The sequence below is a fragment of the Anser cygnoides genome, chromosome 5, assembly GCF_040182565.1.
Source record: "Anser cygnoides isolate HZ-2024a breed goose chromosome 5, Taihu_goose_T2T_genome, whole genome shotgun sequence".
NCBI lineage: Eukaryota > Metazoa > Chordata > Aves > Anseriformes > Anatidae > Anser > Anser cygnoides.
This window is the reverse complement of record NC_089877.1, coordinates 11,661,618-11,688,994: the sequence shown is the minus strand read 5'-3', so window position 1 is coordinate 11,688,994 and position 27,377 is coordinate 11,661,618. Positions and strand designations below refer to the sequence as shown.

The window sequence follows — 27,377 nt, the reverse complement described above, 5'->3', positions numbered from 1 at the left end:
CTGTACTACTGTTTTCAGTTTTGAGAACGTTTTTGGATCTAGTGATTAGAATTTTTTAAACACCATTAGTAAAGCTTAACTATATTAAGAAGTCTGATAATATGACCATTAGTGAACTGGCCAATTGACAGAATGCACCCTCAGCCAATCTGCAGATAACGCTAAACTGAGAGATGCTTTGTAACCCCCTTGGTTGTGCTGCTGCTCAGAGGGACCCCCACAGGCTGGAGAAGTGGGCCAACGGGAGTCCTCTGCAGTTCATCCAAGTGCTGTGCAAACTCCACACATGGGGAGGAATAAACCCCCCCCCCCCCCCCCCAAGTACAGGCTGGGGACCTACTGGTTGGAAATCAGCTTTGCAGAAAGGCGGCTGGAGGCCCTGGTTAAGACCAAGCTGACCGTGAGCCAGCAGTGCGCCCTCGCAGTAACCATGAATAGTGCTACAGGACAAAATCTCTGCTTTCCAATGCTTAATATTGCTGGCAACTCTAGTATTTAATATTTGGTGTAAAAAAATAAAATCTCAGTTGCTTTGCTTTTGCTTCTTTAAATGTTCTAATCTTGCTATAGTAGTTAATATTTGAGATGTCAAAACCAAGTGTTTGCAGTAGTCGTGTTAAATTGAATACACTTTTTTAAGTGTGGTGATGAAGTTTGTCTTTGAGGAAAACTTAGGGATCTCATCTTCCTGGATTTTTTTGTCTTTTTTATTAAACCTGTTAGAAAATAATTCGTGGGTTTAAAACTGTGCCATTCAGCATTTTGAAATTTAGTCATCAAAGCCATAGCTGTTTTGTGGCACTGTGGCCATTTCTAGCAGGGGATTTATGAACTCTTTACAAGGAGCATAAAATGATCTATAGAAGTTTTTATGGACAGTAAATACGAAGAAAGATTTGTCAATCTCGTCTCCTTACAGTTCTTTCCATATAATGAATTTGGCACGTTCTGTTCTAGAGGCAAAAGGATAGGACACCGCTTTGTTCCTTGGTGTTATGAATGACTAGGGATTTACTTTCTTTTATATGATTCTAAAGAAGAATACAGGACTATATGCATCTGAGGAATCATATCCAATTCTTATTGTTGAAGGGGAGAAATAAAAGCATGGAAGTATGACTTAGTCACAGATTTTAACAGGCAAGGCAGGAACCATTTGTGTAAAATTACTTTGGACCAAGAAGGATTTAGCCAGTGAAGAAGATAAATATATTGATACCGTAAGAATGTTGTGAACGTGCATTCTGAATGTTGAGCAGTCAGAGTGGCTGTGACATTTCTCTTTGGCAAGTAGATAAAGGTAATCAGTGATATCAGATACATGCATATACATAATCCTCCTCTGTGTGCTGTAGTTGGAATGAAACTACTGGAAAGAATTAAATTTTTTGAATAGTTTTAATGAGAAACTGCAGAGTTACAGTATATTTTTTCAGAGTCAATGCTAAATTCAATTGTTAGAATGTTTCACTGATATTAAAATTCTTCAGGCTCTAATGTTCTGTTTCTCCTGTTTGTGTAACTTCTTAGTTGTTGCTTAAATAACTGCTTGCAATTATTTTGCTCATGTGGATGAGTTCATCTGCAGCTGGAGCTAGTCTGCCTCATAGCCTGTCTGTAAAAGGTAGTAGAGGGTGCGGAGTTATAAATGTGGTTTGGCTTGCATATCTCTGAATATAACAGTAAGATTAGATGGTGCTACCTTTTCTTCCTTCCTTTGAAGTATGGTATCTCACTGATGTAGAAGGACGTGGGAAAAATCATAGCAAGAGAAATAAATGGAAGCAAAACTAAGTTGCTTACTCATTTCAGGTGGTTTTGGATGTTGGCTGTGGAACTGGAATACTTTCTATGTTTGCTGCCAAAGCAGGTGCGAAGAAAGTGATCGGAGTCGACCAATCTGAAATCATTTATCAGGCCATGGACATCATAAGGTAGGAGAAGTTCTGGAAAAAGTATGGAAATACCACTGTAAAAAGTTACTAAAATACCAGTCTGAGTTAATGATCACATATCACTTGGTAGGTCTTCTACTGAAGTCCTTCTTTGTTCTAAGGATTAACACAGGTTTTGATGCGCAATCATGTTTGCTGTTCCGATAAAGGTAGTAAAAATAGAGCACTAGTTGAGGAAAAATATTTCCCAGATGCTTCTTGGTATTGGCATTGGGACCAGCACTGTCATGCTGTGGAGGCTTTAACTGGCTGCTGCCAATGCATTTCCTGTTTTCACTTTGTTCACTTGAAATGTCGCTACTGGTGAAATCGTTATTTTTTTAAACAACAAACGTTAGAGTTGTGACAGCTACCTAGATGATATGAGGAACTTTTCTGGCTGCAAAATTTTAAGTTAAGTAAACAGAACTGCTGTAGGTGAACACAGTAGAAGTTTAGTTTTTTATCTAGATGTACGCTCGCACACTGCTGTTTAATTTTATATATATAGAAAATTTCAATAGTTATATAATGTCTATAAGTTTATCTTCTAGATTACAGAAAATTAAAATGCTTTACTGGGTCCATCTAAATGTATATTTTTTTAGATTGTTGTGTTGGTTAGAACTGTGAAGTTTTCAGCTAATACATGACAAGCTTTTATTTTTTACCAATTTTAACACCTGCAATGGAGGTGTGAAATGTAGCTTTCTTTGTTGGCAAATTTTGTAGTTATATGGTATTAACCTGTCCTTAGTAAGGTTCTATACACTAGTATATTTAAGGGACACTATGTTTGTGGAGAGTAATAAATGTCTATCACCCCATATTTTGTTTCCTTGGAAACCTCCTTTGCTCTGTTTTTCGTGTTAGCTGGAAAGTGATTACCATTGCACTGTAATATTTTCTATAGTATGAATAAAAAATCAATTTAACAGCATGTACACAGACACATCAGCACACAATCTGTGGGGTCACTGAGAAAAGATGTTTTCAGGAAAATCACAAATAAGGTGAGTGCTGTGTAAACCGTCACAGAACTATACAGAATGGAAGGGACCTCTGGAGGGAATCTGGTTCAGCTCACTTTGAGAACAGGCTCAGGTACAGTAGGTGGCTAAAGCATTGTCTGGTCAAGTTCTGAACACTGCCGCTTTTGTCTGAACTTCTCTGGCAAATAGCTTGTTCGATTATCCTTGCTTGTGTTTTTCAAATATCAAATAGAAATTTCCAGGGGGTGCAGCTTATGTCCATTGCCTCTCATCCAGTCCCTGTAATATCAGTCAAGAGCTTTGCTTGGTCTTCTCTTCTCCCTCACACTAGGCAGAGGTCTTGACACGTTCAAAATGGTTACGGATGTGAATTAGTGTCTTATTTCTAATGTACTATGTGACAAACTCTGGATTGTTCATCTCTTACGTAAGTGTACAAAAAGTTCTATATGCTTTATACTCAGAGGATGGTAGAAGTATCAGCCAACATGTGTTACCCTCAATGAGGAGAAGGGTGAGCCTTTAAGAAAAACAACAAATCAAAAATGTTTAACTCTTAAAAGTGGTAAATGACCATTTGAATTAAGCAGTGAACCACCACTAAAGCTACGCATTTGTAGGTAACTGGCTGTAAAAGGTTCAATTCACATTCAAGTCTTAGGTTCATATCAAAACAGTTTGTATTTGCCTTGTTAAACCCTCTTTTCCTAAAGGAATAGAACTGACAAACTTAAAATGAAATAACAAATATTTATGGGAATACTAAACAACTCAGTGTTGCTTAAAAGTAATTAGTGCAGTGTGCCTCCACCTATGATTAAAGTACGTGATCAAAAGCTTGAGTCCCGTACAGAATTCAGGTTCATTTCTAACACGCTTTAATAAATGCTAGAAACGGTGCAACCAATGTGCATAAGTAAATGGGAATAAGTGGCCAGTGTGGCATTCCCACAGGGCATTCCCTTCTTTCCCAAGGTTTCATAGTAAATTTATTAACTATTTGCCCTATCTTTTCTTAATGGGAACAAGAAAAAGCAAAAATTTCAAGTTCAGTGAAGGCTTGATTTTTGTCATTTGCCCAGGTAGGCTAGAATAAAAAGTGAAAGTATACTTCTTAATAGCATTCAAGCAGTCTTTCCTACAGTTTGTCGTCTATATTGATGACTTTTTTCCTTTATACATTAAAATTGAAAACAAGTATGTAATATATTAGTGTTTTTACTCTCTTTGGTTTTAATTATGTCCTTGTACATGGTCATTTAGGAAGTTACCTGTTTGTGCTTTTTTGTTCTTAAAATATTGATATGGTTGATTGCTCTTCAATGTTTTATTTCTCCCTTGAAACTTCTGTTTTAACTTCTGCTTACAAAACTAAATGTGATATTAACGGTGAACTGTTACCCTTCTGAGGGATGACTGTCACACGTAGAGTTTAATTGATGTTTCCAACAGCCCATGTGTTCAAGTAGCCCTATGACCCTTTCCTTTCCCTCCCTTTTTTTCTGATCTTTCTCCTATTGTCTTCTAGATTGAATTTTTAATGTGATTAGTGGTCTGCATTGAAAGGCAGACAACATGCAAGAGTAAGATATCAGGCTGGGGGGGGGGGGGGTAGGGGCAGAGAGATGAGAACTGCTGTGGATAGATAGATTTTTTTGGTGGGAATACTTTTGTGCTCTCTGTAACAGCAGCTATCGTAATAATGGTATATGCAAGAAAGGCTAACATGGTTTGCCAAGGAGAAAGTACTAAATTTCAAGTATTCAAGTATCTAGCCGTTCAACTGTTGTGCAGTTTTTTTTGTTTTGTTTTTGTTTTTTCCTGAAAGCTGTGGTCATGTCATAGAAACTTCCTCCGTATACAGTTTGTCCGTTTACTTGCATATGAGGTGGTACTGATGGCTGCAGTTACTGAACAGTGCAGATGAGTGGCAAAATCACAGTAGGGATGATGCCTTTTTCTGTGGAATAACTATAATATTGACTTACAGGGAACATTTGTTCTCTGTGCCTTTGTAGCTGGTTTTGTTTTTAAAAAAAAAAGTCATGCAAAATAGCTTTGTATGAAGTTAATTTCCGTTTATATCCTACCTAGTGTGATGAGTAGGCTCTAATCACTCTAGGCTTACACTACAAAGGTCAAAGGAGAACTGGAAGCAAGCAACTCTAAATGAAGAGGAGCATCATTTTAAGTTGGCCTCTTCTGTATTTTCCTGGGTTCTGAAGTCTACACACTTGCATTCACAGCACACGGGAGGCATACAGATCTACTGGCTGCCACCTTTGCTTGGCTCTTAATCTCCTGAAATTTTTGGAAACTTATAACAGTACCATCTGACATAAAACTGAAAAGTAATGTTACATTGTAGTACTTTCCTGATTATTTTAAAAATAATAAAAGCTAAAAATTGTTGTTTGAGGGGGAAGGAAGAAATGCAAAATACAGACACGAATACATCTCTTGACAGCATAAAATGGAAATATAAACTAATTGTTTTATATTATTTCTTGCAGATTAAATAAACTTGAAAATATTATTACACTAGTCAAAGGAAGAATTGAAGAAGTAGATCTGCCCTTGGAAAAAGTGGATGTAATTATATCTGAATGGATGGTAAGGTGTATGAATATTCTTTTCAAGACACAGTTTTGGGGACAAAAAAAATTGCATTGATTCAATTTCAGAAATGATCTTTAAGTGTTGCTGTTTTTTAGCCAAAATTTTTTTGTTGCAGCAGTGGTTTTGTCAACCTGGTTGATGGGATGGCAGTCTTCATTACATGCTATTTGAATACAATTCCTTCTCTCTTGCACCTGCTATTTCAAGTCAAGGTTCTACAAGTATAGTTAAGGTAGTTTGGGTACAGAAATAAGTTTGCGTTATGTGGTTAGTGTGCAAATGTATAGAAGTATTCTGTGCTTCTGAATAATAGTATTGCAGCTGCTCATGTGAAAGTAATGGAGAAATTTGGTGTTTTGTCATGTAGGTAGATCATTCTGATATGTAAAATACTATTAAGGCCATGAGGACAACTGAAGACCATCCTGACCATGCAGGAAAGGGGATAGGAAGGAGCATATACACTGAGAAATCTGTGAATACATGGAGGGAGCTTGAAACAGTGTTTCTTCTGATTGCAGGCTTTTTAGTGTAAGAATGAAATAAAGGTGCATAACGATGATGATGGCCAATAGAAAATGCTCTATGCAGTGCATAAACGAACCATTTCCTGGAATCTGTTGGATTTCAGCTTTTGGACTGTTGACATGCTTTCATGTGTGTGCTTTCAAGCACAGTTGTGCTTACTGCCTGCCACTGAGAAAGAAATCTGTGTGACAAGACCCAGTGCCAGGCTGAATTCCATAGCTGCTAAGTTTGTTACCTGTCAGAAGTGTGGTAGGAAACATCATTTGACCTCTGTTGTGGACTTCTCCTATCCAGTCTCCTGTGCCACAGATGTTCAAAAAGCACTTCAAAATGGTGTTTTTTCATACTAATCCCCATTGTTTGGACTTGAAATTAAAGGACAGAAAAGTTTGCTTTTAAGATCAGTAGTGAAAGCTTGTATGTGAAGTTACTTCTTTTTACTTCTAATTAATTTCCAGGTAAAGGTGAAAGTAATTATCTTTTTAAAATATTAAATATTTCAGTGTGCTGGCACTCAACAGATTTTTTTTTTCTACAGCCTTGTAAAGAAAGTTACCAGAAGCATGAGCTTCATCTAGTGTTGAGGTCACTAGTTTCAAGGGAGACTTAAGCATTTGGTACTAGTGGATTAAAGCTGGTATGTTATCATTGGTGATCTGTGACAGTATATGACTTCACTTGAAATGTAATTCCTTTTTCAGGGAAACTTCTGATCACTTGCCTAATATGTGCACCGAGAATAATCCTCCCAAAATCAGACGGCTTGTTCCAGAGTACAGGATTTGTATTCTCAAAGTCACTTGGCCACTTAAGAACCTAAGTCCTGTTGTAAACTAGTATCTCTAAGGTGAAATAGAGGACTTAGAAAAGCACCTCATGTAAGAAATGACGTACTGAATGTTCTGTTTTTCCCATTTCGGTGCTAATTTACCTTTTAATGTTATAATTATATAGACACGTGCATTTCATTTAATGAGGTATTCTAAATGTTTAGGGATGTTAGCATTTTTATAGGTTGCTGCAATACAGAGATAAAGAGGACAATGCCGTGAAAGTAAGATTGATAACTGGACAGCACGCAGACTGTTCCAACACTGTCTGGAAAGGAGCGCTAGGTTTCCCAGATGCAAATGAAGATTCCTCTTTGTCTATCTTCCTCATGTTGTGCATTTTCACAAGTGTGTGAATTTGCTTTTTTGTTTTCCTTCTCTACGTGGTAGCGACCAGTGTGAAATCTTTTTTGTTAAAGTAAGAATATAAGTGCTTAGAAACAGACCGCTGGCTTGAAAATGTTGTAAATGCGCAGTGTGGAACAAAAAGGAGCTCAATATATGTCAGCTCTCAATTCTTTATTTGGAGCACTTGTATAGACTAGCAGGAAACCTCCAATGGGAACAACATTTTTTCTTTGTAACTACAATATGGAAAGCTGCTGTTCTGCTTAGAAAGCAAACTGCTCATATGCTAGAAAGTACCAAATTCTCTTGTGTAGCCATTGCTATGTTTTGCTTGGGTACAGACCAGCGTTAAAGATGAGTACCCTGTAGGCATTTTAAAGTCACGCGTGGAGCATAGGAAAATTATGAACAAGCATGAAGCATTAGAATGGAGGCTGGAGAGAGGAAAAGATGCTACATCACCCTGGCATGTTTCTAGAACAGGCTTTCTGAGAAAGATGGCACAGCAAAGAGTGTATTGTAAAAGGTGCGGGGTTGCTTTATGAACATTTCCATTGTAGTGGCTGATGATCATTCTCCTGCTTGTGTAAGTGATCTGTGGATTCTGCAGACTGATATTCCTACTTGGTTAATCTTTCAATTTTTTGCCTTAAAATATGCCAAAATGGGACAAACACCTTAAGTGTATTACACTGTGGATAGTTGTGTGGGTGTATAGGTGTGTATATCAGATGTATATGAAGCCAAACTATATTTCACATCTATACTTGTCTTCAAAAATAATGTGTTTCAGTTGTAAAATTTATATGGATACATTTTGGTCATGTTCTGGGTTTAGAGGCTGAATTATGAGCAACTGTCTCTTCAGTGGCTTTTATTTTCTTTTTTTTTTTTAGGTCTAGGAAAGAAATTAGCAGACAGGGAACAGCGATCTTGCTTCTGATGTAAAGAGTAAATTAATTGTTTGTGACATCTGAAGTATGTGTTAGACATCTTTAAAATCAGACCATAAGCAGGGCGTCTGTGTAATTGCATTCTACTAAAACCAGCATGGAAACAATTTGGAAAGGCAGTGTGATGAGCTCAGAGCTGTTCTGTTGGTTTCTGAAAGGCAGATTGGTGGAGATTGAGGACCTCTTGGATTACTGGATACCCAGATAAATCCATCTGTTTAGATGCTTTCACTTTGAGGACTGCTGTGAATGCCTTTTAGCAGCACATTGGCTAAGTATGCAGCCTGATGCGAGCACTTAAAGGGCTGCAGGCCTGGAGCGCAGGAGAGAGCAGGTGGACCAAAGAGCCATCTCTCCTAATGAACCACACGGTCTTGAGGAAGACACAAACGGACAAGTAATAGCCTGTTCTGCTAACCACGCTGATTCTGTAAGATAAAGGTTTTCTGGTTGTTGAAGATGGGTTGTTAGAATGTAAGAATGGGTGAATTTTATACCCGAGCTGACCACTGGCCTTGCTTGTAGAAGTTTCCCTGTAGAGGATGGTCTGATAATCTGTACCAGGCTGCAAGCTTCTGATGCGTCATCCTGCTTGGAGCTCAGAGGTATACAAAAACATGGTCAGTTAGTAACTCGATCTGAAAATGTTTGGCAAATGCCTGAATTTCACTGGAAATTTAGAATTTTGACTTGAATGCGGTGTCATTTGTATGCAAGTAGAGGGAAAGCATTTAGGTTAGCAAGAATTGTGCACGCTGTTGCTCTCAGTCAGGATCCCGTATATGCCTGCTCTCAAGAGGTCCGGATTTTTAGCAAGCAATGAAGTTTTACTGGAATTAATTTTACACACAGCATGTAAGTTTGAAATGGGAGTTGCTGTGGAAAAGTGCTGAAGTTAGTTTTTGCTTAAATTGAATGTTTGATAGAATGAGATCTGCTAACCATACAAACGTAGCTGTGTTACTCCACATGTGATAACTTTGTAGGCTGGTTATTAAAAGGAAAGGTGCAGAAAACCAGAAAATATAATGTTTTTGTGCGGTGTTCTTGAGCTGCATCCATGTACTTTTTTTTTCTGTCTTTATGCTTTGAGTTCTGTTTCTGTAGCTAAGAGTACGAAGCTAGAAGTTGAGAGTTTTGTTCGCTTGAAAAATAACTGCGTTTCTTGACTTTTTTTCCAACTGTGAGGGACAATCGTCCAAGCTGGTTGTCTCAAATACAGTGTTAGAACATACTGCATTCTCATAAATGGCTGCCTTATGTAATGCTTTATGATACTGAATATGTAATATAGCCTTACTGAAGGAACAACTGGGAAAGAGATGGATTCTTAATAGAAGCCACAAATAGAATCTGATGCTTGTGTTGTTCAGGTAGCCGATATCACAAATTTATTTACTTCATTGCTTGCTTAATTTTGGTAATTTTGGAATGATATCATGATGGGTCTTGAATGCGAGGTATTCCAAATCTTGGGGGAAGTACTAGGAAGTAAGTGTGTCTGAAGTACTGGAAGTAACCTGTTCTCTCCTTTCTTCCATTTTGATGATGAATATACAGTGGTGGTGCTTTTCTAACACTTAGTAGTATTTCTGTTGTCTTGATATTCTGTATTGTTTCTGTTAATATTTGAGGGATCATTTAGTAAAAGCATCCAGTTACCATATCGCAGTAAAAATATAATTTAAAATTCCATGTAAAAGCTCTTTTTTATGCAAAGGAGCATACTAAGTAGCACAGTGCTTTCATTTCTCTACAGTGAAATTTTTTATTAAAAGAATTGTATTTCCTTTTTGTCTGCCCTCTTAATAATGGGTGTCATTTGTCCACTCTTGACATCTTCCCTTTTGGTGTTCTTGCTCATCTTGCTTTTGGTTAAGGGCAAAATGGGGTGTACATAATAAGAGTCAAGCTGTGGTTTTGCAATGTGTGGGCTTGCTCTGACTGCAATGGTTTTTTTTTTTGTTGTTGTTGTTTTGAGTTAGAGCATACATTAGAGATCAGCATGAAGGCTCACTTAGTGTGAGGGAAATGGTGCTGCAGCAGACCATGCAGAAGAGTTCACATGTAGCTGCTGCTTCTCATTTAAACATGCCATGTTTTTATTTATTTATTTATTTTGTGGGGTTGTGTTAAGTAAAAAGTGATTTTTCACAAAATCAAGCAGGCCCCGTGGGTTTTGTTTATCTATTGATGTGAGACAGCACTTTGTTAGAAAGTAGAATCTGTTAACTACTGTTTTAGGTATTCTGTAACTTGTTTTACTTTGCAGTCCAGTGGAAACGTTGTAGGTAAAAATTTGATTTAAGAAAATAATGCACATTTTATACTGACAGGGTTTAAAAAAAAATAATCTACTTGATGAGGCAGTGGTTTGATAGATGCCTTTTATCTCGTTAAACATTCAGTTTGGGGCCTTAATGAATCTGACTACCAGACCAGGTTCAGTTGTGTTACAAAAAATAAGAAAATCTCTTTGATAAGAGGAGAAAAAGCACCACTTCTTCAAGTAGGTAAACATCGCTTCTCAGTTTTTTCATTGCATGTTTTTTTCTGCTGTACTAAAAATTGTAACGATTTTTGCAATTGTAAGCATGCTAATACCACTTCTTGAAAAGAATCCTTCATTTATATTGATTTCACCAACAAGCAGAAAATATGAACAGCAAAAACGAGTTGAAATAATGTATTTGATAGGAATGGATAAGGGAAATGTACAGGAGGAGATGGTCCTAAACTGAAGTATATTTTTTTAGGCATAGTATTTTTCTTTGGGCTCTTTCCACACAACCAGGTATACTTATTTGAAATTATATATTGTTCTCGTGTCTTAATGCTTTTAAATAGTTTAATCTCATTTTTCTCCATGAAGAATATAACGAATACTGAAGCGGTCTTGTTAAAAAAAAAAAAAAAAAAACTTCCCATACTTATATTTTGATCTATTTGCAAAATATGTTACCTAGTTTTGAATTAAAATGAAAAAGAACTTCAGAGTGGTGTAGTTTGTTTGAATAATTAAGAAAATTAAATGGTACAGGGCATTAAACTGTCCAAGTTCTGTGAGCGTTTTATAATCCTGTTGCAAAACACAAAATACGGATAATAGGGACATGAGACGTTTTAGGTGTATTTAGCTACTAGCAGGATGAAATTATTTATATTTAGCTCACAGATTTTTATTCTAGAGATCTCTTTGCAGTCATTAATTTTGAGGATGCTAATACACATTGAAGAAGAAAACAAAATCCCTGAACGTTTTTTGGGGTGGAAGCAAGAGTGCTGCCCCACAGCATCACAGGGACAAAACGTCAGGTATAATTCTCTTTCCAGATGGCACCCCTACAGGTGAGGCAGCAGCCTGTGAAATTGCATTCTAAATTACACTGCAGATGAGCACGGCACACAGAGCAAAATGCTTTGGTATAAGTAATAAATGACTTCAGTACCAGTGATGGTTTACGTAACTTGCAGGAATGCGAAGTTGAATTGGGGATGGGGGGGGGGCAACAGCACTGCTAAAATGGAAGGGTCAGGGAAAGGACGGTGAGAATTTCACTGGATTTCTTGTTAAAAGGTGTGTCTTCAGCTGCACTCCTTAGGCTTGGTTGGCAGGCATTTTAGATAACAGTAATTTTAGTCAGGAAGAAATAAGCAAGGAATTGATCCGTAAAGATGTTGCTTTCTAACTCACTGACTGTTGCTGCTAACTAATCTTAGGATGTATCCTGGAGGTCACATTTTCAGTTAAAAGTACCTTAAAAGAATTTATATGAATCAAACATATCCTATTGTAAAACTGCAAGAATAAGAATTGAAAAAGAAAACTGTTTGCAGCCTGTGCTTTTGGCTTGCTGGAGGCGTAAAATACTGTCTGTCTGATGCCGTAGGAGCTCCTGGCCTTTTCAGCCATTTTGTTAAGCTTATAAAAATCGTATTGCTCACAAAGCAGTAGTGTTCGTTCTGGAACTTCTTCTAAGAGTTTTATAAAAGTTAATCAGGATAGTGGCAGAACAGGCAGCATTTGGAAGAAAAGTATGCAGTAGGGCACTGTCCTCTTACCAGAAGAAATAGGATAGGAAGAGGACGTTTGTGTTGTCGTAATCAACACAAATGCATTCTGCTTCAGGTTCCTCATTTTTGTATTTTGTTTATTTTTTAGTTCTGAAGGCTGCAATGTGGATGGGGACGTTTATGAGAGCAATTATGAATTGCTGCATTTTTTAAATTTAGGAACATTAGACAATTAAGATAGAAGATGACATAAACTTGAAGCAAACTTGGTATCTTAACAATGCAGTTCACGTGCAGTGCTGTCTTACCTTCAGTAGGGTAGCTTGATGAAATGAAGAACAGCAGCAACTAAACAAATCACAATTCCAAATACAGAATTGTAGGAAAAATGATGAAAGAAGTCTTTGTAGCTTTGCTTTGTTTGATTACAGCTAACTGGGCTTGTAGGGCTGCAAGTCCAGAGTCTGGACTTGCAGTCATCTTTTTTGTTCTTTCTTACTGGCTATCGGTGCATAAATCAAACCCCACGGTGAAGCAGTGTTTTAAGCCAAATGAGAATTTGGACATAAAGTGAAAAAATGAAGTGTATGCTGGTATGATTTGTCATTAAGTGATTTGACGTCCTAAGAATGTGGATGAAAGGTGTTGAGAGTATTCAGCATGTGTAAGGATCATACTCAAACTTGCAAGATAGGAAGAACGTAAAATAGTAAATCCATTGATAAACAAATGGCCATATATCTCTTAGAAATTTGGACTTTACTTTGAAGGGTTGAAACTGAAGGTTTAATTTAAAAGGCTAATTTTATGTAATGCTGTTGTATGTAATGCCAAGGGGAAAGGGATTTTTTTTTTAATTTTTTTATATGGCACTTCAGAGTTGTGACTACAAAATCGATGCATAGAGCTTTTCTCTCGGGGTTTAAGGTAAATTTGATTTCTTTGGATGTTACGGGAGTCAGGTAATTGTTGGATATTTATTGCCTACAGTTTATGAGTTTAGTAGATGTTAAGATTTTGGTAGCGTTGGAATTAAAGGTGATATTTATATAATTAAACTCTGAAGTGACCATGCTGGTGTTGAGAAACCCATCAGGTGCTGACTCTTACTAAGGGGTATGGGCATGTAAAGCTCTTAAACTGTATTGATAAAGTCAGTCTGTATATTGATTAAATATGCTATGTAAGAAGTGTAATGACTTCTAAATTCTTTCCCTCTTCTGTGAACAGGGTTATTTCCTTCTCTTTGAGTCTATGCTGGATTCTGTCATCTATGCAAAGGACAAGTACCTGGCAGAGGGAGGCTCAGGTTGGTGCGCGTAATTCTTTTAATAAATTTAGCTCTGGGGGAAAGCTAAATGAACTCAGAGACTTGGAATAAGCTATGCATGGATGAGAAAGTTGCCAGTCTAAATGAAAAATGTTACCATTAGTACGAGCTTCGAGGCATTAATTTACTGTATGGGTAGTAGAAGAATATTAGCTGGGGTATCAAGGTCTCAAGTTAATGGTGTTTTTAAGAATGGAAGGGGGTTATTTATTCTGAAGCACAGTCTAAATTTTTCCTCCCTACTTCTTCCCACACCTCTACACAGGAGGGAGGGAGATAGGGGACAGTAGCAAGTTAATAAACTTCATTTCAAGAGTTAACTTCTGTGTTGAAAAATATTATTTTGTTAATCACAGGAGTTGGATAGTAATCTCAAGCTGTAGTACTTAAAGATAAGACTGGAATGCTGTCTGTATTTTTCCCAGATCCTTTGAGTTGAAAAATAATCAATGTAGCCTATCTGGACAAATAAAGATTTAGAAAAAATGTCTTAATCAAATTACGGTGTTGGACTTTGAAAAATCTATGAGGCTGAATAGCAGCTATCAGGAAAGCTTGCATTCATTTTCTCTCCTATAAATACCAGTTTCTGCAAAACTAGAAACAATTTTATTGGGTAAGATATAGTACTGTTTGAGTAAGCTACAACTTACATGTAAGATGAAAAGTTCATAATTTTAATCTGTTTCCATATGAATTAGAGGGAAAGGGAATAGGGTGCATTCCAGGATGGCAGATGATGTGTGAGGAGGACATACAGTTTCAAGCATAAGAAGCCACGTGAAATAACTAATGGAATTGCTTTGTTTCAGTTTAGGATATTCATTCCCATTCGGAATGTATCTTTTTCTTTGTGGTTGGAGGGTGGGGAAGGGACAGAAGAAAAAATTTATTTTGAAGTAGAGTTCTTTTGTCCTTTTTAAGTAATTAGCTAGAATCATCTTAAGCAGGGTTTAAATGCCTGTATTTATTACTCATGTGATGCAGCTTTCTGCACAAGCTCTGCATATGCATTATTCCTTTCAGTTAATTCCTTTGTCAGTATTGTATTTCATATTGACCTTTTCAATCGTAGTCATCGGTCTGTTTTTTCCCCCCTTTTGTGCTAACCATGCACATAGTTAGTTTCACTACACTGACTTAATGATTGAATTAATGACTATGTAACAGTGCTCGCTGCAGTGCTTCACTTTGATTGCACTGAGCTTTTGTATGCTAGAGTGCAGCAGAAAAAAGGCTTTTTTATGCAATTGTTCAACATCTGATCGCAAACCTGAATATACAAGGAAGAGATTACTGTTCATGTATTAAAATATTTAGAAGCCCCTTGAACAGCATAGCAGAAGAGGAGCTTTTTTTTAGTATTGTAGAACACTGCAGCCGTATCTGGAACGCAGTTGGGTGTGCTCTGTATAAATATATGCTAGTCATTTTACATCACAATGTAATTACTAAATTTGAGGACATTCTCTAAAATTTTAAGGAATCATTTCCTGTTTAGCTAGTGCTTCCAAAGGCTTCCAAAGCTTTCTGAAAAGGGCCAGATGTTTCTGACCTCTGCAGAAACTGTGACAGCATCTTGTTGTCTAGCATCTTTCTGTATTGGTGGTGTGTTTACTAGCAGCTCGAGCCTCTGCAAGTTTTCTTTGAGAGAGAAGGTGTGCTGGCTCTGCAGTGCACTTAACCTTTGTGGTCTGAGAAGGATCTCAGGTTCTTAGTTCACTCTTCCCAAGGCATACTGTATTACAGAGTCACTGATTGGTGCAGCCAGGTTTTAAATAGGACGCTTTTTCTTTCAGATGCTTCCCATTACTCTCCTCTGCCAGTTTGCATAGCAGGTAAATGGCTGTGCCTGAGCTTTGTGCCAAAATTGCTCAGCAATCAGCAAGACTGCCACTATGCAGTGTGGATGAATAGCAGAACTGTGGGCACATCCAAACAGGGATGAGCTGAAATGAAGAGCTCGTTCTGAGGTGGAGTCGTAAGAGAGAAACTCCTGAATCTGCCGTAAAGCTTAATTCTGTCTCAAGCCACGTAATACTATTGAGCCCAAGATCATTATTTATTGGGGCTGTTTGAAAGCTGAGAACAGCGATAGGAGCAGCTGTGATTTGGCCAGATCTTCCAGTGACTGAAGCGGGAATAGAATCCAAATTTCCAGATTTGTGTGCAGTCAGTCATGTCGTGGTTACTTCAGTTAAGCCTATTGGCATACTGAAGTGGATTATGTCAAACTGTCTAGGGTAATGTGTACAGTACATAATAGCATTGTTTGGGAACACAAAATTCTTGCTGCCCAGGACCCATCTGCTCATTCTTTACAGCTGTTACTTGCTTGGGTGTATATTTTTCCATATACTTGAGCGCAGCACACATTGGTGAGGGGGTGACATACGTAAAGAAGTCGTCATTCAAAATGTAATACTGTTAGCTTGTTTGAGTCAAAAACGTGGTGTTCACTTGGAATTCCTTCCGCATATCCAGAGGACTACTGCCTTACCCTTCAGTGTCGTGAAGTTTGTGAGGCATTGCTAAGGGCTAAAGGATTTCCCCTCGTATTCTGTCTACCACGTGAGCGGCTACTAGTGACAGATGACTTGAGGGCACTCAGTCGAGAAGGACACAGATGTCAAAACAATGAATCTGAGAGAGCATTGGGGAGCATGTGCTTTTGTCCAGTCAGCATTTTGGTCGTTTCACCTGTGAGAAAGAATAATTATTAGATTATAGCCTTAATCAGAAAAAAAAAAAAAAGACAAATCTGTCAGGATTGCACAGGCAAATGTTATAAGGTTGCAGGAAAAGCAGAGTTTTTTTGGAGAAACAAGGATTTTTGGTTGAAATGGAAAATGCAATTTTTAAGCAGGTGATTTTAAACATTGACAAAACTCTGCTGCTTTTAGAAGATTTAGTCTGATACTTAAATAACCTGTTTAGATTTCCAGTCAAACTTCAATGTAGTGTAAGCTTCTGAACAATGGTTGGGTTTGAAGTGGATACATGACTGTAATCTTGTGCTTGTGCCTTGTTTGTGGAACTCAGATTTATTTTTCTGAAGTCTAAACAGGCTTAGTTTGCTTTTTTATTGCTATTGATAGAATAAAAATGAAGATAAAATTTGGGCATTAGCTTTTGCCATTTTGCTTGTTTTTAAACAGTATAATCAAACAGAAGTTACGCTTGTAATTGAAGGATTGGCTGTGTGGGTGAAGTGATTACGGTCCCACTCAAATATTTCATGCTTGATAGATGTAGTAAACTTTTTCCTGTTAACACGATGTGCCAGACAGTTGAGCTAGTCAAAGAAAGGAATGTTATAAAACAAATATTTTTTGCTGTTGTCTTTGTTTGCAGTTTTGCTACCTGTAGCTTGCTATCTCATTTCTGTAATAATGTTCTGTAACTAGAGACATCAGGTCTTTTTTCACCCCTTTTGTATCCTGTTGCTACAGCCCTTGCATCCTGTAGTCACTTGCTGTTGTTGTTTGTCCCATGCTGTCTTTGGGACAATGTTAGTGATGGCTCTTGGAGGTTTGCAACACTGAGGTAACGCCTAATATAACACAGTTCTCATATCAGTAAACAGTAAATGAGGGCTTTGAGAAATGCAAAACCTTTATCACTAGCTCCAGAAACTACTTGCGCTCCTACTGCCAGATTTCTGTGCGTGTGACAGCTGTCAGGTGTGCTGGAATCAACTGATCTGTTTCAAACAAGATAGTTGAATGCCTCCCTGTTTTGATTCTCATCAAATTACTTCTTCACTGCTGAGTTAATTGTAGGCTGTTCCTGGAAAAACCTTCTGCTTTCAGTTCTCATCTGCAACGTGGAGATGGTAGTTCACCAATGGCATTCCGGTTTAAGCTAGCTGGTATTTATTTAGTATTCTGGCTTAAACAGTCAGAACGTGAGAAAAATGGCAGTGTGCGCTCATATTTTGCATGATCTAGTCGTTCCAGCTGTAGAGGTGGTTGCTTGCTTTAATCTCTTCACATGGAAAAGAATAGCTTCTTTAGAGAAGACTTGCCTTTATAATGTGTATAAGATAATTTCCTTTAGGATAGACATAGTCTCACTATATAACAGGTCTAACACCAGTTTTCTACTTTGCTATTTTACAAGGCAAAAAATAGTACCTTTCTGACCAACGCTATACCAACGCTTTATCCACATTAGTTTTGATAAGCTACAATTTCAAACAGAGCTGAAGACAAAATTAATTTTACACTTCACCAGATTTTTTGGAAGAAAAGAGAAACTTAGCTTCAGTTTCGCTAACACTGCCACATTGATGTATCAGTAAGAAAAATAAAGTAAAATAAGGTGCTTAATAGTAAGCATTCTGCTCTGAAGCCAGATCAAGAATTCAACTTGTGTGACTTGGAAGGCTTTAAAGCTCTAATAGTGGAAATTTCTTTTTGGAAAGAAGCCTAGTTAAATATAAGCTTTAAGTTGAGCTTCTCTTAATATTTGATAGTGCTGTAGACAGCCATATTCAAGGCAGCTGTTCTGTGTGTCTTCTCCAATCAGTAGTGGAAAGAGATTGGCTAGCTTTCCTGTAGGGAGATGTTGAGAAGGAAAACATCAGCCTTGTGCTACTATTTCGAATACGTGGTCTGAAAATATCCTTGCAAGTAGAGAGCACAAATGTGAAGACAATGTAAGAAGGAGAGCTGTCATCCTAAAACTGTGGGGAAGAATTGAAGAGGAAGTTGTCTTCTGCCTGTTAGATTGCTTCCATGTTGTTCGGGTGCAAATCGAAGAAGAGCGTTTATTCTTTCTCAGTACCCAGAAGTCATGTTTAGGTTCTAAGGCATGTAACAGCCAAATAATGTCAGGAAACAGAAATAAAATACCCAGGTGAAAATATTTGCTCTGTTCTGGAAATAAGGTCTTTTGGCAGAGATTACTTGTTACTTCAGAGCCCTGACCTGAACTTTCCTCTGGGTATCCGTCTGCCTAGTAGTTATTAAATACGTTTCAGGGCAGTCTCTGTATAGAAACCAGAATAGGATGTTCCAAAAAACTTTCATCAAACATGAAATTTCCAGTCATGTCCTGGCAGTGGGATTCAACTAAAAGGAAATGTTCTCATGAACGGTTAATACTGTTAGCAGAGTAGCGTGGCAAAATTGAATTTTAGCGTCTAGTCTCTTCTGTGGACAAGGCAATGCCAGAAAAGAAAGCAGCAGAAAAAGTGTCTTATCTAGGAACTGAAAAAGTTCTTTTATGTGTTTTTAAGATGTTAATGGTTTAAAAAGAAAAAATGTAAATTTTTTTTGCATGTCTAAAAATCAATTTTCTCTAATCTGTGTTTTGTTGCTACAGTTTATCCCGACATTTGCACTATTAGTCTAGTAGCTGTGGGGGATATGAATAAACATGCAGACAAGCTGCTCTTCTGGGAAGATGTATATGGCTTCGACATGTCCTGCATGAAGAAGGCTGTAATTCCAGAAGCTGTTGTGGAGGTGCTGGATCCATATACGCTTATATCTACAGCCACTGTTATTAAGGTACCATACCAGATCCTTCTTAATAGTTCAGTAGTCATGTCAGAAGTTTGCTTCTATTATTTGTTCTTGTGTGCATCTTTTTTTTTTCCTCTAAGTATTCCTTATTCATAGATGATAGTCATTATGGATGCCTTACGTTTTACTGTCTCGGCTTGTTCGCTAGACTCCCTCTTTAGTCAGTGTAATAAAATACACGTTAAGGGGCTTGACACGTTTTTGTCTTGAGGACACCTCTAACAACTTGTGTGACTTCAGGTTTACACATATCTGCTCTCTTTGTATGCAAGGAGAGGATAGAATGATCAACACAGCTGTTGAAATATACTTTGTAGACCTGTAATTATAGGGAATGTTAGTGAATTTATGCACGCGAAACAGTAGTGTTGAGATAGAGAAAGTGAAGCTGTAGTTAGCTGAGAGGTTTGTGCTATAGGTGAGACAGAGGTACTAATCACCTGCATACACCTGTATTTATAGCACTTTGTTACGACTCAAGTGGAAATGAAGTTTGAAAACCTCTTGCGAATGGGTCAAGCTTGGCATACTAAATGAAGAACATACAATGTACTCTAAATGAACAACTGGGTGGAAAAGTTGAGCTACATCAGTTTATTAGACAAGAAAACAAACAACACATTCTAGCCCAGAAAGTTGATAATAACTATAGTTAAATTTGCCTAGTGCAGCCTATAAGCTGCTGTCATTTTAAAAATGTCCCTTCTTAAGTCTGTATAATTACGAGCAGTCACTGACCAGCACAGTATGGGCTCAGTGAAATTTGTCATTGTATAGCATTTCTAATAACTTCTGTACCTAATGGTTTTATACTCATTTGTTCTCAGTAACAATCATGGTTTTTAAAGTAAACTAAAGGCTATGTATGAGCTCATTGGCTGGAATTACAGTGGAAAGTAGTAAAATTAATGAGTTGAGCAACAGCAGCATTACAGGTAAATTGTTTTAGTCAATAGCCATTCCACATAACAAATAGATTGTATTTTTGAGGGAAAGTTTTAAAATGTTCCAATTTATCATATGATGATTACCGAAGATATTTTAGTGTACTTGTTCATACTAGCTGCTGCTTGTTTTGAATAGTTAATAATGTAAGTTTTCAGGAAGAAAGATAGTCCCTGAAGAAAGCTGAGCAGCATCAAGAAATACTGACTAATACTGTATGTAAGATTTAATGTCAACAAAACATGACATTCTTGGATAAAGCATTGTAGGTAAGTAGGCAAACTAAAGTATTTCATACAGGGCTAGTGTGATACTTTTCATGAACTGAAGACTGAGGATTTTAACTTTCAGAAATTGATACATACGTCTTTAAAAAAAAAAAACACGTTGAAATGGAGGTTGCAGTTTGACCTGTCGGTATTTATGTATACGATGCCATTGTTTTTGTGATAATGTGAAAACAGAAGCAGTTTTCTGCCCTCTGTGCTCTTTCTCATCTGTTGTGTCACACTCACAGTTCATATGCTGATACCCCCCCCAGTGCTTGTGCTGCTGTTTGGTGGGACCCCCGTAGGCTGGAGAAATGGGCCAAAGAGAGTCCTCTGCAGTTCATCCAAGGGCTGTGAAAACTCCACACCTGGAGAGGAATAACCCCTCCACACCAGTACAGGCTGGAGACCTACTGGCTGGAAAGCAGCTTTGCAGAAAGGCAGCTGTGGGCCCTGGTTAAGACCAAGCTGACCATGAGCCAGCAACGCGCCCTCGCAGCAAAGGCAGCCAGACAGCCCCATGGGCTGCACTAGGAGGACTGCTGCCAGCAGGTCAAGGGGGATGAGCTTTGTTTTCTCGTCAGTTCCAGGGAGTTCACTGGTGGAGTACTGTGCCCAGTGCTGGGCTTCCTGGCACCTGAGCGAGCTGGATGTACTGGAGGGAGTCCGATGAAGGACGGCAAAGCTAGTGAAATGACTGGAGCTGTGTCTGTCGTGCAGGGATGCGGTTCCACTTAAACATAAGGAAACTTATCTTACTGTGAGGACAATGGAACACTGGCACAGGTTGCCCAGATAGGTTGTGGATGTTCATCCTTGGAGATGCTCAGAAGCCATCTGAACGTGAGCTGGTGTAGTGGATGTGGCTTTGATTAAGTGCTTGGATGAAGAGATTTCCAGAGATTCTTTTTGACCTCAATTATTTGGTGATCAATACAAAACTAATCTCACAAATAAAATAATAATAAAAAAGTTGTCTTCTAACCCAGATCAGTTTCATACTGTAGTCTGCCGTGTGGCTACAGGAACAAGGAGTAGAACTGGTGAAGGTAAAGGGTGGGAAGAGGTCTCAACGCTAAGAGTGCTTCCTCAACAGAAGTGACTTGAGAAATTGTGGCCATATAAACTAATTGCTGTTGAGGATATGTGTATGTATGCCTGTGAATGCTTGTGAATGTCAACTACAGGGAGCTGTCATCAAGAAAGTTACCTAAGAGCAACTCCCTTGAACAGAGTGAGTTACCATGCCTAGTTCCAAACAGCTGCTAGTCAGTATCTGTTTATGTTGACATCGAGGAAGAGGGACTTTATGTATTTGGTCAGTGTGCCTATATGATTAGGCTGTTTTTAAGTCTCCTCTTGGCATTTTAAAGAGCTGTATTAGTATTGGTCTGTAAAAGTTGTCTTTTTATGGAGCAACTGAAAAACACATAAAGGTCATCCAAAGAGACGTCTTAATTTCTTATAAGCACTGTTACTGATGTATTGTTGTTTTCCTTTCAACAGCGTATCAACTGTAATACTGCATCCGCGTCAGATTTAGAATTCTCTTCGGAATTCACCCTAACGATTACAATGAGCACGAAGTGCACAGTAAGACAAATTTTATTTCTTTATGCACGGTCAGTATCACATTGAACTAACAGACAGTGTATTTATCATCAGTCCTTGGCTTGAAACTTTCACTTCAACTTTACAGAGGTGTGAAATGAGCCCTCTCTCTAACGAGAGGTGAATGTTAAACTCCTATAGTAGTATTATGATATACAGGTACAGGTAAGATGAAGAAGGGAAGGATAATGGGTCTTAGCATTGTTTTTGTTGTTGTTGTTGTTCTCTAGCCCATTTTTGGAAACACAAGATTTCTGTTCAGACAGGTTGTTACCATTGTGCTGAAGAATGTTACAGTCAGTGTTCTCCGAAGAGCTTTTCTGAGTTGAATAAAAATAGTGAAAAAATAGATGGGAGACAGATAAACTACAGTTCTTGCAGTAAACACATAGCAACTCATATGACAAACACAGTTTCTCGCACAGGGAAGTTCCTAATCTTCACGTGCAAAGACTGAAGGGGAACAAACATCTGGGTGATAGTTTTTATTGCATCTGTCATATGTTTTGTATTTAAGTTAATATATTTATTTGCTGTATGTAAATTAATGACATATTCAAAAGAACACTAGTTCTAGAAAGGCTGTGGAATTTCATTGAAGGGGTTATTCTAATAACAGGAGATACAAGCTTATTCATCTTGATATTACAAGCTATGCTGCGTTAAATTGAGTGAAGACTCTCCAACAAATGGGAGACTGATCTTACCGAATTGAATATTATTTGTCTATGAAACACTAGTCAATATGAAAAGAAAGGGGGAAAAATGTTTTCAGTCTGAGCTTTAGAATGAAGTAAAATCACGGTACCAGGGCATGTTCGAAATACTCTCAAGTTGTACCTACATTGTTCATTATGAATTTACATAAACGTGTTCATTTTGCTGCTTTTTTCTTGGTCATTGAGTATCAGTTACTAATGAGAGAACAGAGACATACTCATTTTTGGATTAGTTGAAAGTGTTCTGTCTTTCTTTCCACAAGTGCCCATGTAATTTTTATTGTGTATATTGTTCTGGTTTTGAAGTCAAGGAAGATATTCAAATGCAAAGCTCGTAAAATAAATATATTTGAGTGTGAGTGACTTCTGAAGTAAAGATATTTTGAATGTGTTTACATATTCCAACTATAATAATTATAGTTAAAATAGTTAGAAATGTGTAGTTAGGTACCTATGCGGGGATACTTTAGGAATTTTACTTAGTTTTGAAGCACAGATTGCTTTGTTTACTGGAGTTGCGAAGAAAAGAATCGCATAGAAGGGTTAGTATGTTTTTGGGTTTTTTTTTCCTCTAAAGAAGTTTTAATGAAAAGAATACAAGCATAGAAAAGGGTGAACATTCCAGTGAATTCTCTAAATGTGAAGCTTGCGAGACTTCGGAAGTATCTGCTTTCCCAATTGCTGGATTATTAGAGGAAGAACAGTTCTGAACTAATTCATGAAACCAAACATTTAGGTATCACAAAGACAATGAATTTTTATGAATAAGAGAAAAGATAAGAACTGGAATTTTCCATCACATTTTGAAAGATTGGTTACATGCCTAAATTTATATAAATATCGCAGCAGGAACTGCCATGTTTCTCAGTCCACCCTATGAAAGTCTCCAACTTTTTATATATGTACATTATATCTATACTACTTTTGTTTCTGTGATCCAAGGAAACAGCTTCACCTAGGATAAAAAATTTCAGTTCACTGGTTACTTGAGAAAACAAAGGAATAGGGTCAAAACATGTTACTTTGCGTGATGTGTAAAGAAACATTGGAGAATCCATATGCGGCAGTGCAAATAAAATTTTGCAGTTCAAAGACAGTCAAGCTCATCTACCACTTGGTATCTACAACTTGGTTAAGAAATGATTTATCCCAAAAAATTGAGTTCTGTTTTTATTGATAGCTCTCAAATTCAAGAGATTATTAAGCAGCTTGCATCAACTTTCTGTGATATCAGAGGGGTTGAGAATGAAGAGAAGGTTTGAAAGAGGTATAAAAAAGTGAAAAGAGGAGGAAAAAACAAATGTTTGAGGTTAACAAAGGTAAAATCTAACGTGTCTGGAAAGTCAGCTTATACCAATGACCTTGTTGTCCTGTTAACTAGGAATACTAGGAGAAGTTTGAGTCTCAGGTATAGTGGAGGATTGGCAATTACTTTGTTGGTATGCGTTTTTCAGTTCTAAAATATTGAGAGAAACCCTTCTTTTTAAATCCATTCAAGTCTTGGTCAATTAAGAAGCAAGATAGACTGATAGATTTTATATATATATATATATATATATACACACACACACACAAACATACAGACTTGTTTACTTTTAGTACAAACCATATGATTGAATTGGCGAGACATACAAATAGACTAGTGGAAGGCAGACCGAAAAAAATAGCTCCTGGAAACATCTTGGAGCTTCATAATCAATTATGTATGTATAATATGTTTCCCTTTTCGAATTACGGTGAAAAATTTAGAGGATTACACAGAGTTTAACTGTTTTTTAGTTAGTCATATATTTATAAAATAAGTCTAGTTGCCTCGGCATGGTCAGCTTTGATTTCAGACCAAAGTCTACTGGAGCTCTGGACTAGTTATCTTAATTTGGCCACTTTTGAATAAGTGATTAGTAAATGGAAATCATTACAAAATCTTGGTTATATTTGATGTTTGCATAGAGTAAAATAGCGTATTTAGTAAAAATCATTTACCCTAGCACTAGACCTTTACAAAAATATAATTTCAATTCTATGCTCCTGATTGTGGTATCACTGACATAAATCAAAATGCACACCTGCATTTTACAACTTGAAGGATGAAGGTGTGGGGAGTAGGGAGAGAACAATGTTTCTGAAATGTTGCAGTGAATGCAGGTTCTAAAAAATGATCAGAACTCTGTGAAGTATTTTGCACTTCATCATTTAGGTTTATTGACACTTTGAGTGAAATTTCTTCTCTCTCTATGATGGATTGTACAAGTTTAGTTGTGAGTTGACAGTTCATCCATCTTATCAGGCTGCCTAACCTTGCAGCAAATGAACAATGAAAGTCCATTATTTATATTGAGAATTTTGAGGAGATGTTTTAGGATTGCAATTTGTCCTTTGAAAATAACATTTGATGCTTTTCTTGTTTGCATCTGTTTTTTGTTCTACTGGCGTTTTGTTTTGCTTTTGTTTTTCTACACAAGAAAACAAACATATTTCCCACAATTTTAGCTTTTTGTACTTGACTGCTCTGTTTTGTGAATTTTTGTTTGCATGTTTAAGTATTAACATTTGAAAATAGTTTTAGTTACAAAGAAAATATTTCACCCAAAATAGCAGTTGGAAAACAAATCCTTGTATGCTTGTGTGTTTTTATTTTATTTTAGTTCACAACCTAAAATTGGTTTCAAAGGAGCTTTTTCTTGGCCCTTTTTCTGTCACGTAGGTGTGAAAACAGATTTAATTGTCCTTTTTCCAAGTGCTGCAATCAACAGGAAAGCTAAATTCATACCGCTATTATTGTCAAAACTTGGACTGCTCTTAAACCGGTCTGTTTAAGAAACGAACAAAAAAACAAATGAAAATCAAACGGAAGACTTAGTTACACTGTGATCTGTGATATATTAGCAATTTGGTGGATCCAGTTGCAGATCAGCTACTAGTTCACGCTGTTATTTGAGTTTTGGGGAGTGGGTTTGTGCGCTGCTTCCTTCCAAGGTACTACGTGGGTGCAGAGGAGTATACAATAGATGTTCTTCCATGGAGATGTATTGACAGCTTGGAAGGCATTGTTGCTACTGTTGAACTGGTTTTAGCAGAAGCATAGCACTGATGATAATTAATTTAGCAAGTACTCGGAACAAGGACTTGAGGCCTCAGCCAGTTGCACTATGCGATACAAAGTTAATCACTGAAAAGTTGAACTTTTGGCTGGCAATCTTGCTTCCTCCCATCAACCTGTTTTCATTTCTGTGGTAACAAGACATTAAGTAGTAAAAGCTGACAGGAATCAAAGCAACAAAGCAGTCTTTTTAGCAACTAATTAGCACGTTAGCTTTGATTATGTCTTGGAACAACAGCAGGACCCCTCAAGGAGAAGAGGCTGCCCTAACTTCAGTGGTAAGATGCTCAATACCTCCAAAGTCTGACCTTAGTTTCTCCTTGGTCTTGTTTTTTATCCCCTTTAGCAGATACTATTTGAAATTGTGCTTGTTTATTTTCAGTCTTGACAGAGAAATTGACCTCTTTATTTCCGCCATATTTAATTCCTATTGTTGTGAACTGTTCCAGTTATAGCATCTGGATGGGTTTTGTAAAGGCTGTGGGAAAGCTGTTCCATGTTGCTTTGGGGGACAGTTAGGAACAGAGTTTTTTTCTGTTCTTTGGCTGGAAGGACCACAGTCAAGGTTCTTTTCAGAGAGGAAAAAAATATGCTAATTTTTCTTTTTTCTTCCTGCGGTTTACTGCTTAGTATTACTTTCTGATAGAAACATATCTGAGTTGTCTGTCCTTCCATCTGTAAAGGATTTTGAATTACTGTCAGAGTTGGCATACATATGAGAGAACATAAATATCTAGTAGAGTATTAAATCACACTTAAAACAGATCAGCCTAACATCTCTATATGTGCATCCTAAATGTATCACAAGTGATCCTGAGATGTATTTGTTCAAGCCATACCCTCTAAAAATGCTTAATGTTCTAAATAGCTTTTCTTCTAGGTGTTCAAGCAATTTGATGAGTCTTCAAGGAAAGAAATCCATATTGTCCTGAGAAATATGGAAAGATTGAGTGAAAAAAATTATTTAAATCTGACAGTGACCTTGTGTGTGATCTTGAGGATTTCAGAAGTTACTCTGGGGTGGGGAGAAGTCAAGGTTTTCCTTGGAGCAAGTATTTTTCCTGTTAATTTTTCTTTCCCTTTCTACAGTTTAATACTTAACAGTACCTTCTTAGTAGTATCTTAGTACTAATACCTCTATCTCAGTAGTATCTTAAATGTATTAAGCTGCTTTATCGTTATTTTAGTTTTCAAAGACGGAAGATCTTCGAAGCATGAAGCGACTGCTTAGAATCATTATATTAAATTGATTCAAGATACTTTTAGTGCAGGTTGACTTGATTTCAGTCTTACGAAGATAATGGCCAAAAATAAATTAAATTAGCTAGCAGAAGTGCATTTTCCTAGTAAAGAACTAGGGTTTGTCACTGCTGATTTTAATGAGACATCTGGCTAATATCAGTTAGTAGATGCTGCTAGGAAAATATTCCATTAATTGTATTCTAAGTTGATCACTGTGTGAGCTTTTGAGATAAAATATAATGGTGATTACCCTCAGTGCAGAAATCAATTGACAAACTTTCTCTTTTGTTTGCAAGTGTTTCCCCTGTGAGTCCATCAAGGTTGATCTTTCCTAGCTGAATGACAATATCCCTTGCGAGGAAAATGGCAGTATCTCTTCATTGCTCCCGGGAGATCTTGTCAAAGAGCAGAG

General features: G+C 37.3%; 1 protein-coding gene across 3 annotated transcripts in view; it reads left to right on the top strand.

Moving 5' to 3' along the window:
- Positions 1 to 27,377, top strand: part of PRMT3 (protein arginine methyltransferase 3) — a 101,954-nt gene that overhangs the window by 58,403 nt on the left and 16,174 nt on the right. For all 3 annotated transcript variants that reach the window (XM_013177756.3, XM_066997208.1, XM_066997207.1), the window contains 5 exons: positions 1,813 to 1,934; positions 5,440 to 5,539; positions 13,449 to 13,527; positions 18,877 to 19,064; positions 21,800 to 21,886. In XM_013177756.3, coding sequence (XP_013033210.2) covers positions 1,813 to 1,934; positions 5,440 to 5,539; positions 13,449 to 13,527; positions 18,877 to 19,064; positions 21,800 to 21,886 — 576 coding nt within the window. The remainder of the gene's footprint in view (positions 1 to 1,812; positions 1,935 to 5,439; positions 5,540 to 13,448; positions 13,528 to 18,876; positions 19,065 to 21,799; positions 21,887 to 27,377) is intronic.